The sequence below is a fragment of the Tympanuchus pallidicinctus genome, unplaced genomic scaffold, assembly GCF_026119805.1.
Source record: "Tympanuchus pallidicinctus isolate F22 unplaced genomic scaffold, pur_lepc_1.0 scaffold8, whole genome shotgun sequence".
Classification (NCBI taxonomy): Eukaryota; Metazoa; Chordata; class Aves; order Galliformes; family Phasianidae; genus Tympanuchus; species Tympanuchus pallidicinctus.
Window position 1 is genome coordinate 45,210,697 of NW_026294802.1, and position 14,664 is coordinate 45,225,360.

A 14,664-nucleotide genomic window follows, 5' to 3' on the forward strand; every position below is an offset into this window, starting at 1 on the left:
CTAGAATTTCATAACAACGTAATGCTGTCATGGTATACTAGTCACAGGAATCTTCGTGGCCTCTACAATGAAATATGGACCAGAAAAATAACTGAAGGGAGAGTGGTGAAACACAGCATAACCAGAAGGGAACATTTAGGAAAGAGTTTGAGACACTGTCAGTTTGTATTCATGGATGTTGCTGCTTAATCATTTATGTGGTGTATGAGTTTCTGGGTTTTAGAGCAGTGATTTTCTCTGCCTTCTAAAAGTTTCTAAGCACGGGGACCAGAATAAGAAATACTACTTGAAGTTGAACATTAGAAAAAGCATTGAGTAATATTTTGAGGCTCAGTGTTACACAACTGAAGCCATGTAAGTCCAGATATCTATTAGCTATTTATACTTGAATATACGTGTATGTGTGTTTTCACACAATGATGTGGAAATACTTTAATTACAGGAGAACACGATGTCACCTTATCGTTGTACCTAATAATTAGATGGTGGAACCACCTGGTTGTAAAGCAGAAGAGGATGTAAGCAGTCATTCACTTCACCGATGATTTTTGTAGGACTGATCAAATCAGAACCTTTTCTGATACATCTAGAAACCATCTTTTGAAGTCAGCCTACTTTTTTTCTTCACTAAAAACATAATTCTACCCAAACCAGAAAAAGAGTAGAAGAATGATTCCTAGCTTTGCCTCGGTGCTATTTAAAACCAACAATAATGATGATAAAAGGTACAGTGGCTTTAGAGCTTGTGTTCAAGTCAGTTAATTTTGACTTTGGTTGCTCTACTAGTAACAATCAGTACATGTGTGTAAGTAAATAAGACTTTAATAGGTTGTAAAAGTAAGTTTTCATTAAAAAAAATAAGGTAACTTGTGTATCTGACAATAAAAATCAGATGTGACTGATTTCTGAGAGGCAGCCCTCGCTCCCCCTCCTCGTCCTTATGTTGGAAAGGATGTCTCATATTTAAGTACTTTCTTTTTGCAGGGGGGATAGAGGAAAAATCAATAGATGTAATTTCCTTCTTTTTTGTCTTTATTTCACATATGCAGAACAGTGAAGATTAAAATAGAAATTAAAATATGTTAGACATTTTGTTCAGGTGCATGGTTAGCATCCTGTGATCCTCCGAGTATTTGATTTACGGTTAGGAGGATTTAAAATTCATTACCTGAATTTAACAGTAGTAAAACTTCAAAACATTTTAAGTGGTGGTTTTTTTGGTTTGGTTTTTTTTTTTTCCCCCTTCAATTCTTCTGTGTTTCACCAATTGTATGAACTTTGTTTTTGTGGCAGTTAGGAGAAGTGATGCATCTTTTAAGTACTGTACAAAAATAAGAATTTCAGTAGGAACTGTTTGAAGAATGATTTCCTGTAATTTTTTTTATTCAGTAACCCAAGCTACAGAATGCACAAGAATTAGTAAATTAAGTTTTCTCTTATTACAGATAAAAGGTAGTTTTACTTGATTCTTTAGGTTAGTACTTTAATGGGAATTTAGCTTTTCAGATAATAGTTCAAACTCATATATAGTATGGTTGTGACAGATACAAGAAAAAAAGTACAGAAAAATATTTTTAACGCTTGAAAAGTTATGACTACATAAGTTATTTGTATAGGAAGTGGTGAAAGTATATGCATGTGATTTACTGAGAGCACTAAGGAAGTTTTCCTTAGAGGCAGCGTTTTGTTGCTGCTCTTACTGCTGGGTTTTGTTTTAGTTAGTTAATTTTGTTCATTTTGTTATCCAAAAGTTTGAAAGGTGACAAAGTTAACTGTTACGATAGGAACTAAGTAGCTGGTTATAACTAATCAGGAATTGGCCAGAATTTATGTAGATTTTCTTAACGCTTAAGTTCAGCACTCTACTTTCTTGTCCGGAGAAACTTTTCGCAGCTGCTTGTGCAAGTAGAGATACAGGTGCTCAGTTTCGTAATCTTCAGAAGCATGGAAAAGTGTTTCCTTCATGTTCTGTCCAGTAACCTGAAGACACTTTGAGACTTCAGAAGGTGTACCAGTGAATAAAATCTGTATTATTAGATCTTCTGAGAATCTGAAAAAGAGATTGTACAGGACAAATCTATTAGGTAGATTTTTAAAACATAAAGCTTTGGTGCATCTCTAGAAGCTGAAGATTTCATGTACAGAGCTAGGAGGAATAGTTGGCAAGTCCCCAGAATTCATTCCAACTCCCAAAATAGAAACTTCTGTAGCTTTTTTTACTTTGTTTTTCTGCTAATTCTCTTCCAATTAGTGTCAGTGCAATCACTGTTACCATCTGTAGTTGTCTTTTTTTCCCCTCTGCTTCCCGTGAGTCTCACTGTGTTCTGCAAAACTTCACTGAGCAAGATTTAAAAGTTAAACTCCTCTTGATATTGAGTCTCCTCAGTAACAATTTATTCAATTTAGAGTTCTTGTGTTTTGTTGTGACAACTTTTAAAAACACATCTGCAGTATTTGTATTTGAAAATAGGGGTATTTTATTTCCTCAGCAAACTGGGATTTCATTTTATTGTCCTTGGGTATACTGATTGGCATTTTGGTGATCCTAAGTACAGTTTTATGCTGGTCTTTTGTATGTAGCTTTAATACAGCCATGATTGGTAAAGGAAGATACAAAATTACAGGTTGACGAAACTGGAGGCTCACGGGCCAGATAGTAAAATACTATTAAAAATGATTGGTTTTAGTGGGTGTTTGTTCTTACTGATTCTTATGTGAAGACTTTGGCTGGAGTTACTTTAGTAATACTGGAAAAATAACGTGCTTAGCTTTAGTGTGGAAATTTTCTCTCTGATTTATATTTTTAAAACTTGAGGACAGAGAGATGCTGTAGAAGTCATAAGATATTAGAATACTTAATACTCTATGATGTTAGAAAGCAAGTGTGGTCTGCAGAGCTGTTGGAGATGATTCATAGAAAAGCAGCAGTTTTCCTGTGTGAAACTGCTGCATGGTTAGTCACCAAAGATGCTGTTTTCACTCTTGTAACTGTCATAGCTGCCACAGTGACATGTAGCTGAAACTAGGAGAGGAAGGCAGTTGTGAGTAGGAAGGAGGAAGCTATGACTTTGCTAGTATGACAGCAGCAAATTTCTTGGGTTGGAGAAAAATATATTAGGTATTTAGCTTAAGGAAAAAAAAAGACAAAAAAAAGAAGAAACACAGAACTGAATTTTACTGTTCACAACCTATTCCTCTTTGACCAGTTCATTGAGCACCACTGTTGGCAGATTAGCATAGAGCAATAGATTAAAATGAAAGATCTGGCTGAAGACACTGCGTATTAACTTTCAATTTAATTTACATAAATTTAGTCTGTCTGACATTTTCAAAATGAAAGTTTTCTCTTCTGATCCTTTTGATCCTTTTGTTGTTTTTGTAAGCGTGTTGTAATTAACGCTGTAATTTACCCTCAGACTATAGTTTCAGGCTTCGAAAGCTGGTGTTGGAAAGCTTCCACTGAAAAAGTACCTCTCTCTTTTTGAAGATAAGCGGGGCATTGTAGGCTGCTTTTCCATTGTGTTTGTACTGCACGTGGCAGTGCTTTTCAGTTGGATACAAATGGGACTGGGGCACTATATCAGCTTTCCCATTTGTCTGTGGCACCAACACAGCAGTTCTGAAGAATGTTCTTATACCTAGTTTTGGAATGTGAGGAGTACAAAGAGTATGCCTGGTGGTCTCAGAGCATCCAAAAGGCTGCAGTGGTCAGAGTTGCTTGAGGAAAATGGCTGGTCTGGGACTGTCAGTTCATGTATTGTTACTGTCAGTTTTACCAGCTTGAAACTGAGCACTCCTATTACCTAACATACCGAGTGTCATGGAAGCACCACTGGTTCTGCTCTGAGTTTAGCATAGTTGTGTTAGTTGTTGAAATATTTAGAAAGGATAATGTTTAGTATTTAACACGGTCCATTTCACAAGGTTTTTTGGGCATTTCGTGTTAGCAAATTCCCTTTTATTTAAGAAACATGGACACCAAGTACAGTTCTGATCTCTTTTGCTTTTTTTCTGTGATCACTGTAGCTGTGACTTTGTCTGAGATATGTAAGGTCAGTTGCGATTGAGGAGGTGATACTACTTGTATTATCTTCCAAATGTGTGTTCTACATTCCCATCATTGCAAGATCTCAGAAATAATAATCTTAGTTTCTTTGGCAGTCCCAAAAGAGATGTATACAATAGAGAAAAAAAAGAAAAACCTGTTCCATGTAGTGAGCCTTGTCTATTTTTTCTAAAGATAAATCACTATGGGATTTTGTGTAGTTCTGGGAGGTGAACTACCTTTCTCTACAAGTCTCACTTCTTTCTGGGGAATCCAACAGTGCTACCAGTTAGTCCTGTCTTGTGCAAGTCAGATCCTGCAAAACTACTAACTCTTCTAACAGATCTCTCTTACCTGCCCTGAATAAATAAGTTTTTTTTGTGTGTGTCATGGTTTTTGTTTTTCACACTCTTCAATAATTTAACATCTCTTGGGGCAGTTCAGTGTGAGTGTAGTATACAGCAAGCTCCTTCAAGACCTCGAAGGATTTAAAAAATTGTTTGAGAAACTACTTTCTAACTTTCAGACTTTGATTCTAGCTCATGTAGTAGAAAGAGACTAAAAGTTTGGTACATAACACGTGCGTAAGTTCAGTTCACGCATTCAAGTTCAGCGCAGCTGAATGTATCTTTGTGAGCACGAGCCAGACTTTCCTTTTGAGGAGGCTATGTCAAGAATGGGAGCCTCAAAAAGCATTAATTGTCTGTGCTACTTCTAGGGTTCTGCAGCAGAAGGTGTCTTATTTTTCCCAAATGGTTGTATCATCTGTCATCTAAAGTGTTTTGGACAGTAGAAACAGTAGAATCAAGACAGATGGAAGCATCTGACTAAGCAAAAAGCTTTTCACAGGGCTATGCTATAGTTAGTGGGGTTTTAGGGTATAGCAGCAGATATAATGTCTTGTATCATTCAGATAATCTGTGTTGTGGAGGCTCTTCATGTGGAAAACATCTGACCTCTGTATTTTGAGAAATGAACTGGTGATTTGCAGTGTTTGCTACTGCTGAAGCCCGGTGTCTAAATGAAATACGAGCAGCCAGTGTTTGGTTTTATTTGGAGCATAGGAAGAGCATAGCAGATTGCTACAGCTTGCTAGGTAGTTTTTGCAGTGAATTACGTTCTATTTGTTTGTATTTTGAGAGCTGGATATCTTCTGCAGGCATCTCTCCTGAGCTTATTCTAACACTTCGCTATCATAATTATCTTAGAAAAGAATGGTTCATTATGTGAATGGGAAAATGTACTCGAAGCTGTAATTAAAGATGTTTGGTTAGTCTTGCCACATCTGATGGGCATCTTGCCAATGCACTTTGCTTCATATAGAGTTATGATTCTGAGATCTCTCCAAGCATATACTTGGCTGATGTTTTATCTTGTTTCAGTATGTTTTGCTATTTCCAAGAGAGTGACATGGCAGTAGTTTTTCTGTGTGTGTGTGTGGTGTTGATTGGCTGTTGTTCGCTTTTTGTTTTGTTTTGTTTTGTTTTGTTTTTTTTAGTACATTGTATAATTAACTGTATCTGTTGTGTATGACATTTATTATGGTCACAGCAAGGTCTTTTTTTTGTGTGTGATACATTCTCTGAAGTCAGCACAAGACTTCAACAGGCTTTCTAAGATTCCGTTAGATTAAGTTAGAATTTATCAAGAATACTGAAGAAACAAAGGACACAGTGGCACTGTATTTTGAAGACCTCTGTTGGCACTGCCTGTACCCTGTGAAGACTGAAAGTTCTGTAGCTACATTTAGGATAGTCTTGAGAAGACCTACTGTACCTTGCCTTGTACATAGTGAAAAACAGCTAGGGACAGATGCCCTTTGGTTAACTCAGGGTAGAGTTGCATGCATGTTTGTTTGTGAAACACCATACAAGCTTCCAAAATATTCTTAAAAATCATTTTACTCTAGACTTTTCACAACTTTGCTGTTTGTTTAGGTATTTGAAAACATTTCTTCTGACACTTAGCTGAGATACTGCTTCATTCCCAATACTTAAAGGGAAAAACTGAAAAACAGTCATATGTGCATGCTTAGAATTTTTATTTAAATGTCTGTTGGTAGTGTCCTACAAAACAGACACCTCTCTTGAACTTAATTTTGTTTGGTTTGGTGTTACAGTCAACTTGACGACCTTCGATAACTCTATGGCTATACATTGTATAATTTTCTTACAAGAAATATACTGAAGGAATAATTAACAGATTTATGTTCATTCATATTATCCTTTCTGTAACTGTTTTACATCCAGCTCAGGGGAGATCCTTTTCTGTCTCTGGCACACCCTTTGCCCCCAGGGGAGTGAACAACCCTCCTAATAGTACAGGTAGTTGATGCCTTGGGACATCTCGTGTTAATTTTGCAAAGGCATTAGTATCATACAAAGACAAATTTCTACAACCATCAAGGGTTTTCTGTACTTTTTGAAGATGTACTGTGTCTGAAATAAACTACTAATTCTGTGTGAAGATATTGTCAAGCTTATTTTTTTATTTTCAATAAGAAAATTATTCTAAAATGAACATTAGAATTTATTCTCTGCCTTAAACTGGGATTGCTCTTCAGAAAATAGATGGTCATGAAAAAACTTATGTCCTTTAGGATCAGTTAGCATTAAAGTACCTTAATATATTTGATAGAAATACGGTATCAGGCTGACCTATTTGATTATAGTCTACTGCTACAAGATAATTGTACTGAAAGTAATGTAATTGATTGAAATTAGCCTGATGATTGTTGCTGTTGCTTCATTATTCGTTTATATATGTATTGATATTTAACTTCCAAAGACAAATATGTTTTTGCTGGAAAAAATACAATATCAATTTTTCTATATTTTAGATTAAATAAGATTATGAATCAGGTGGCCATTCAGCGGAAGAAGCAGTTTGTTGAACGAGTGCACAGTTACTGGTTGCTTAAAAGGCTGTCTAGGAATGGTGTTCCTCTTTTGAGAAGGCTACAGTCCAGTTTGCAGTCACAACGAAACACACAACAGGTACGTGATGGGAATAAAAAAATTTAACAGGAAACATAGCACCAAGTAAAAACTTAGTTTTATTCAGCACTGAGTAAAAGCTTTACCTTATTTTTAACGTCTAGTTACAAACTGAGGTCACAATATATAAATCTTTTAAGTTGTGATATATATATATGTGTATATATATATATATATACACACACATACTTTTCTGTAAGACAGCCTTATGTTTTACTAAATGTTTACAAAATATTCACTAAAACTATCCAAATTACACTGATCAGATTTTATTCATTGATTCATTATGCTTTGTGGAAATAATTTTTCAGTGTCCTGTGAGTTTGAAAGATTAAAGAAAAGAAACTATTTCTAAAATATATTAAAAGATTCAAAGCAAATTTCTTCTTCGACATTTACAAAACCAGGTATTTTATGGGGTAAGGATTAAACATAATAATTTACAGTGTTGAAGTTTGAACCTTATTGTCTATATTCTTTGGTAATAACAGAACTAAGAGAAATACATGAAGTTCAAGGATTTGTTGGTTCAACTTATCCTAGATTCACTTTTGGCACAGTTCAGTGGAGTTACACACAAGCACAATTTTATGCTGAAGCTTTATTCTAATAAAATGCATTCTATTAAAAAATAAAATTAAATTTCTTAAAGCTGTGTGCATTTACCAGTCAAAATTTCTGAAAGCAATTTCAAAATGTCAAGTGGAAGGTATTTGTGATCCCTGTGTAATGTTTGTTTACTAAAACAAATTTGATGGGGGAAGAAGCATTCCATGGTTTCAAATTACTTTTTAATGACTGTGCGTTAGAGCTCAGTAATGATATGCTTTTGAAGGTGATGATATATCAGTGAGCAGCACTAAACCCCAAAGATCTTGGCTTATGTAACACCTCACCTGCTGGAGGAACAAGGAAACCTCTGAAAGAATGATTTATACTGTCACTTCTTTCTCTGCTTAGAATATCATGACAGATACTGGAGTTTAAAAAACTTGCAGCCCCATTATTTTTTTTTCCAGTACTTAAATAATTTTTCAGTAAAAATAGGGTGCGAAAGTTGAGCTATTGCTGGTATTGTAATGGTTGTTTGAAGCTGCTGTTCAGAAAATAGGTGATAAAAGCGCTGCTGATTAAAGTCATATCTGCAGTGAAGACTTTAGTAAGAACACTGGTTGCAGACACAAAATGGTTTTGGCTGGCTTATGAATAATAGCAGAAATTTAATGAAATTGTTGATCAAGATGCAGCGCTATCACATTAATTCTTTGGCTCTTGTTAAGTTACAGTCTCTGTGAGGAATGAGGCTGTTCCCTCACGTTCACATCCAGCATGAGTGATTTGTTGGTACAGTGACAGTGTTCCTACTGATACATAGCAATTGGTAACATTCCTTTATGGTGGGAGAGGATGAAGATGAGATCTCAATTGATACATGATCTGTATGTGTTAGAAATGTGTCCCTCTTAGCATTAACAAATACTGGTTTTAGCTTTTCTAAACAATACAGTGCTTTGCATTCAGTAGATGAAACATCACAGTTTCTGAATTTAACCTCTGTCCTTTCTGGATTTGGTATAGAAAGATTTGGAGGAAGATTTATTTAATAAGAAAGTCATATAAAGATCTGCTTGTCAGAAAGCTTTTGTGAAGTAAAATTCTTAAAATAAACAGTCAGAATTTTCACTAGGCAGATAGTGGAAACTAACACTCCAATGTTGAACTCTTTTCAGCTTTCCTGAATTTGTTTCAATTGAGGCATGTGTTATACATCAGGTAATGAAGTGTAAAGAGGATTGGTGTCAGCTAGTATAACTTAAACATTACTCTGCATAGCAGTGATGCAGAATTGGAGGCTCACTATTGAACCATGAGCCAAACTGATTTTAGAGACGGGAGGCTATGTATGCTTAACAAAAAAAAACAAGGAAGGTGCTGTTGATGTTTTGGGTCACATCAGCAGATATAAATGTACATTAGAGAGTAAGTGTTACGTTTGTCTGTACCAGGTGAAACAACTGATTCAATCAAAAAAAAATCTTAAAATATTTTTAATTGCAACTGCACCTTCATATTTAGCGAAGTACTTAAGTTTCACATGAACTATGTCAGACTTGCTCTAACAGAGTTGCATTCTTTTCTTGTTGCATCTAGGTTTCCTGACCCACCTTAAAACTGGTGTGTTTCTGTTGACTTTCAGTAGGATCAGTTCCCTAATCTGATGAATTATGCAATTACACAGGGCAAAAGAGCAGACTATTATATGGCTGCAAGCAAACAGACAACAAGCTTTCTGCTTTTGGCAGGAACCAGAACGAAATTTCAGTTCTTAAAAACAGTTAAAACTATGGGGAAAAAAAGAAAGTGTAAATATGTCAATTAACAGTTGTTGATTTTTTTTTTCTTCTCCCCCCCCCCATGGGATCTGCACTCACAGATTAAGCGCTATGCAAAAGTGGCATAGTGGCAGTGTAGACATCCTGATTCAGCGAGTCTCTTGGAATTTTAAGGAACTGAAAATGCGAATAATAATATTTGTACTGCTATCACAATTGGAAACGTTAGGACCTTCAGCAGTTAAATTATTACTTGTCTAAGTCAAGTTCTAACTAATGTAAAGAAAAAAAGATTGTCAGTCGTAATAGACATTGGGAAGTAGAAAGTTGTTTTCAAAGCAGAAAGAACTTTTCAATTATGTTTTTTGAAAAAAGGAATGAGCTTTTGTTACTAGATTGCTGTACTAATATACAGAGCTAGTTGGAGGTAAAAGATTTTCAGTCTCAGTGAAGTCAGAGATTTGGATAAAACTGACTTCATAGCTTCCATAGCTACTTGCCTCTCATTTTCCAAGATATATAAAGTGCTAAAGTACTGGGCAGCACTCACATATCTGTTAGCTATTTTTAAACTGCCATTTTTTGCAGTTTTATTTTTAGAACCTTCTGGCTGAAAAATTTCAAAAAGCTCTTTTACAGGACTATAATTTCATGCTATTAGGGATGTTTTTGCTATGAGTGTCACTGTTTGTAATGCGTGGTTATTGTTCACCTGTTCAGCCAGTTTTCCTTAGTCTTCTGTCTTCTATTTTTTATAACTGGTGGAATTTATTTATCACTTGTTTGTTTAAAATAAACAAAAACCATCAAAAGAATGATACTACATATATATTGCCTCATGCTAGTTCTGGGCAAGTATGCAAAGCTATCCATTTCTTCCTGGGATTCTTAGTTAGGATATTCACATAAAATATAATAATCCTCTAATGCAGGCTTATTTTCTGTACTTGGTCCTAGTATCAGGACTTGTACTTCTTAACAGCCTTGTTTCTGGTGAATTATAAAACCCTATTTAACACTGTAATTGTTATTCCAGCGTTTTACCTTTTCTTATGAAAAATAGTAAAAACAAACAAGAAAGACTGTTTTCTGTGTATGCAGAACAAACTAAGTACTACAGTGCTACAGGTATTTATGGACAGGTTGTCCAGTTCATTATTGATGTATTGTTACACTGCCTATTTGTAGTACTATTTGAAGTTATTTGAGAAACTGTTTTTCATTTTCCGTATTCAGGAGTCATAATGGTCTTGTTGCTGTTAGAAACGTGCTATTAGCATGGCTGAAAGTGGCAGAGGTGGACTGTGTTGACCACAGGGAGAACTTTGTTTTACCAGGCTTATGTGGTATTTGTGGAGAAGCTGGGTGATATTAGAATGGAATAGTTCAGTTGGAAGGGACCCGCAAAGACCATCAAGTACCTGAGTACTTCAGGACTAGTTCTGCTGGTTTGGGTTTTGATGTGACAATACTGTATCTGATTTTGCAGCTGGGTTGTTATTTGCTATATTGCTTTTCTTGTGTAAATAATCTTCATTATAGGGCTGCTTTTCAGTTATATAAATTTTGCTTTGAGCTAGACAGTTGAAAAGTAGAATTGTATTAGGAGCTGTATTATGTATTATGATATTATGAACCTTATTACCAAGTGCTCTATTTAAAAAAAATAAATAAACAAACTTCATTTTTGCTGTGACTACACTTCTGGAATTGTATAAAACTAGCTTATAGAAAGTGATCAGTTGTTTTCACTTCCTGACGATCTTTTTGATTCTTTTCTTAGAGAGAAGATGATGAAGAAATGCAAGCCTTAAAAGAAAAATTGAAGTACTGGCAAAGGCTGCGTCATGATCTTGAAAGGGCACGCTTACTGATTGAGCTGATACGTAAGCGTGAAAAATTAAAAAGAGAGCAGGTAAATGGAGTATGATTTAATTTGGTGAGACCTTTCTGAAGAAAAGATGACTAAGTATTCTCACGCAGGTTTTGCAATACGAAGAGTATGCTGTTTGTGTGCATGCTCACACACAAGCTGATTAAAATATATACAATTACTTAACAAGCCATTCAGCTGTATTTTCAAAGTTGTTTGATTTCTGAAGAGCTGTAGCAAAATTTATCATCACATTTTCCTAACAAAAAGCCTTTTCTGAGCAGCACTTTTTTATTTTTCTGACAAATGAGTGACCACTGCATCTAATTCACAGGACATTAGAGTTAACATAACTGGGATTCAGATGTGAGAAAGTGATTCTGCAGAAAGATAACATTTTTCTATGGAAACTGTGAAAGTAACAAGTTTGCCTTTAGAGTCTTTAATTGTTCTTTTTTTGAAACTCACTTTGTGTGTTTATATTAGTTATATATTCACACCATTGATGTGTGATAAGAATTTCGTTTTTCCATATCAAAAGTATTTCAGTGCTGACAACTGAAGTTTAATTTTAAACAGGTTACTTTTAAATTCTTAATTTTTCTTTTGCTTGTCAAATATGAACCTATTTTTATTTAACAGTGTCTCAAATAAAGAATTGATGTTAAAAATATAAATAATGCTGCAAAACTCATTGTAGATAAAATAAAAACTTGAGCTGGGAAGCTGAAGTTGAAACTGAGTCTGCAACAGAGGAGTAAGAGCTAATGAGAAATTATTGAAAGCATACATCGTACCAGTTCAAAGTGATAATGCTGAAAGTAATACTAAGATGTAGAAATATTAGTTTTGAAAACTTATTTTCTTTTATATTTCAGCTGAAGCAGTGTTTTTATATAGTGTTTCATATCTTATATTTTACTGCTGCAAGACAACTTAGGTTAGAACAGTATTTTAATAATTATGCAATTATTTATTTTTCATTACTCTTTTAGGTCAAAATTGAGCAGGTTGCTATGGAACTTCAGCTTACTCCATTCACTGTCCTCCTTCGATCAGTCCTGGATCAGCTGCAGGAAAAGGATTCTGCTCGTATATTTGCTCAGCCAGTGAACCTTAAAGAGGTATGTTTTAAGCTTAATTTTTTTTAGTGTTTTCTTATGTTTAGCTATGACTTGGTGGCACCACAGTAGAAGAAGCAAATTGTTGCATCATGTAATTGGTAGCACTGTTACCTTCTAACCTCCATTCTGATGCCTTTTATAACTTCCTACTGTGAAAGTATGTTCATATACCAAAGTAATTTCTGGTGAATACTTGTGCAGAATGAAGTGGCAGTATTCTGTATTAATAGTACTTATTTCCTGATTATTTGATGAAGCAAATTTGAACAGTGCCTTAAAAATTGAAATGTGGATGCTGTATTCTCACTTGGAGGTAAAACTCCTTTTCATTTACCCTGAAAAAAAATAAAATAAAATAAAATAAAAAAAAATATATATATATATAATATGTTATATGTAGTCTATATATGCATATGTTTGCATGTATATTTGCATATGCACATAACATTTATAAGTATATATATATATGTTATACATTTATACATGTATAAATGCATTTATATACCTACATATATGCATATGCATACATGAATTCTAAAAATGAGTAGTTTCAGCATCTGTTAGTAGAACTGTGGTTTGTTACATGGATACAAAGTCATGTAATATGTAATGTTGGTAAGTAAATGTTTACTATCTCAAGATACACTGTTCTTAGCTATATTTTGCGTTTATTAATTTGAGCTGTTATTCTCTTAGAACATGCAAAACAGTTAATAGCTGATACTACTTTATCAAGAAAGTTTTATTGTACTTTTACCCACTGTTTTAAATATTTATTCAAAGGTTCCAGACTATTTGGATCATATTAAACATCCTATGGATTTCTCCACCATGCGAAAACGGTTAGATGCTCAAGGCTATAAAAACCTCAGTGAATTTGAAGAAGACTTCAATCTTATCATAGATAACTGTATGAAGTACAATGCAAAAGACACAATATTCTATAGAGCTGCAGTGCGGTTAAGAGATCAAGGAGGTGTAGTTCTCAGGCAAGCTAGGAGAGATGCTGAAGGAATTGGTTATGATAATGAAACTGGAATGCACTTACCTGAACGGCCTAAACTTGAGTCACCACAGCCTTTCTCTTGGGAAGATGGTAAGAAGGTTTTTGGATTATTATTAAAACCTGCATTTTTGGCTCCTCGCATTCCATGCAGATGTTTGTAATTGTAGCTCTTCAGGTTATTCACCATAATTCTTTTTCTCCACTGCAAACAGTTCTTGAAAGATTAAGTTGATTCTCTTCAACTAGATCTGCCATTGGAAAGCGTTGTCTTCCAGATTCTTACTTTGGCAGCGTTAAAGCCTAATTTGACAAGTTGCATGAAGAAGGTTTTTAAGTTGAGTGCCTTATTTTACATGTTATATATGGTCATAGGACATGGAAGATGACTACCAGCACACATAAATTTCAGTGCATTCTTAAATAACCTATTCAGTTCTAACAGTCAAGGACACTTGTAATGCTGGGAATTAAAATGGCATGTTTAAAATGACTGGTTTTCTGAGATTTTGAAAATGAAGGAGAATGATTGACATTCTTTTTACATTAGTGTAATCTTGGTCTGTTCCTTGACAAGAAAGAGATCACATCATAGGTTAGAAAAGCTTAATTGTCTTCTTTCTGACCTTGCTCTATTACTTATCTTTCTTGAGAAAAATGCCACTCAAGAAGAGCAGTAGCAATATTGTACAATAGAAACTTACACCAGCGTAGGTTCTTCACTGAAGATAGTGAAGCTAACTAATACTGTAATCTAAGTAGCTTTTGATAGCATTTTTTAGTCAGCATGTGATTTTTTTTTGTTTGTTTACTTACTCATTTTTCCTGTTGGAATTTTATCTGGAAACATTAAACACATTTTGAATGATACGTGTTTTGACTTAAGTTGATAGGTTACTGAATCCTGCAAACCGAGTGCATATGTCCCTGGAAGAACAGCTGAGGGAGTTGCTAGAAAAACTTGATCTTACCTGTGCAATGAAATCCAGTGGGTCAAGGAGCAAAAGAGCAAAGCTGTTAAAGAAGGAAATCAGCAGTATTCGCAACAAGTTAAGTCAGCAACACAACCAAGCTCCTCAAATAGAATCAGGTATTGGAAGTTTTGAAGAAGAAAGTGCAGCACTAGAACAAGATGGAGAAGAAGAAGGTAAGATTTTTAAACCGTGTTTTAATTAGTACTAGTAGTTCTTCAGTAAAGATGCTCTAATCATGTGAATTAAACGGGATACTTGAATATTTTATTTCATTTTTAAATGGACAGATAACTACTTATGTACAATAAATTTTTAA

At 34.6% G+C, this 14,664-nt stretch overlaps 1 protein-coding gene across 10 annotated transcripts in view; it reads left to right on the forward strand.

Annotated features, from left to right (window-relative positions):
- BRD1 (bromodomain containing 1) overlaps positions 1 to 14,664 on the forward strand; it is a 67,938-nt gene that overhangs the window by 20,570 nt on the left and 32,704 nt on the right. For all 10 annotated transcript variants that reach the window (XR_008202803.1, XM_052668803.1, XM_052668802.1 and 7 more), the window contains 5 exons: positions 6,885 to 7,041; positions 11,158 to 11,289; positions 12,243 to 12,371; positions 13,155 to 13,467; positions 14,261 to 14,521. Coding sequence is in view for 9 of the 10 variants with exons in the window: in XM_052668803.1 (XP_052524763.1) it covers positions 6,885 to 7,041; positions 11,158 to 11,289; positions 12,243 to 12,371; positions 13,155 to 13,467; positions 14,261 to 14,521 (992 nt within the window). In the remaining variant the exon portion in view is untranslated. The remainder of the gene's footprint in view (positions 1 to 6,884; positions 7,042 to 11,157; positions 11,290 to 12,242; positions 12,372 to 13,154; positions 13,468 to 14,260; positions 14,522 to 14,664) is intronic.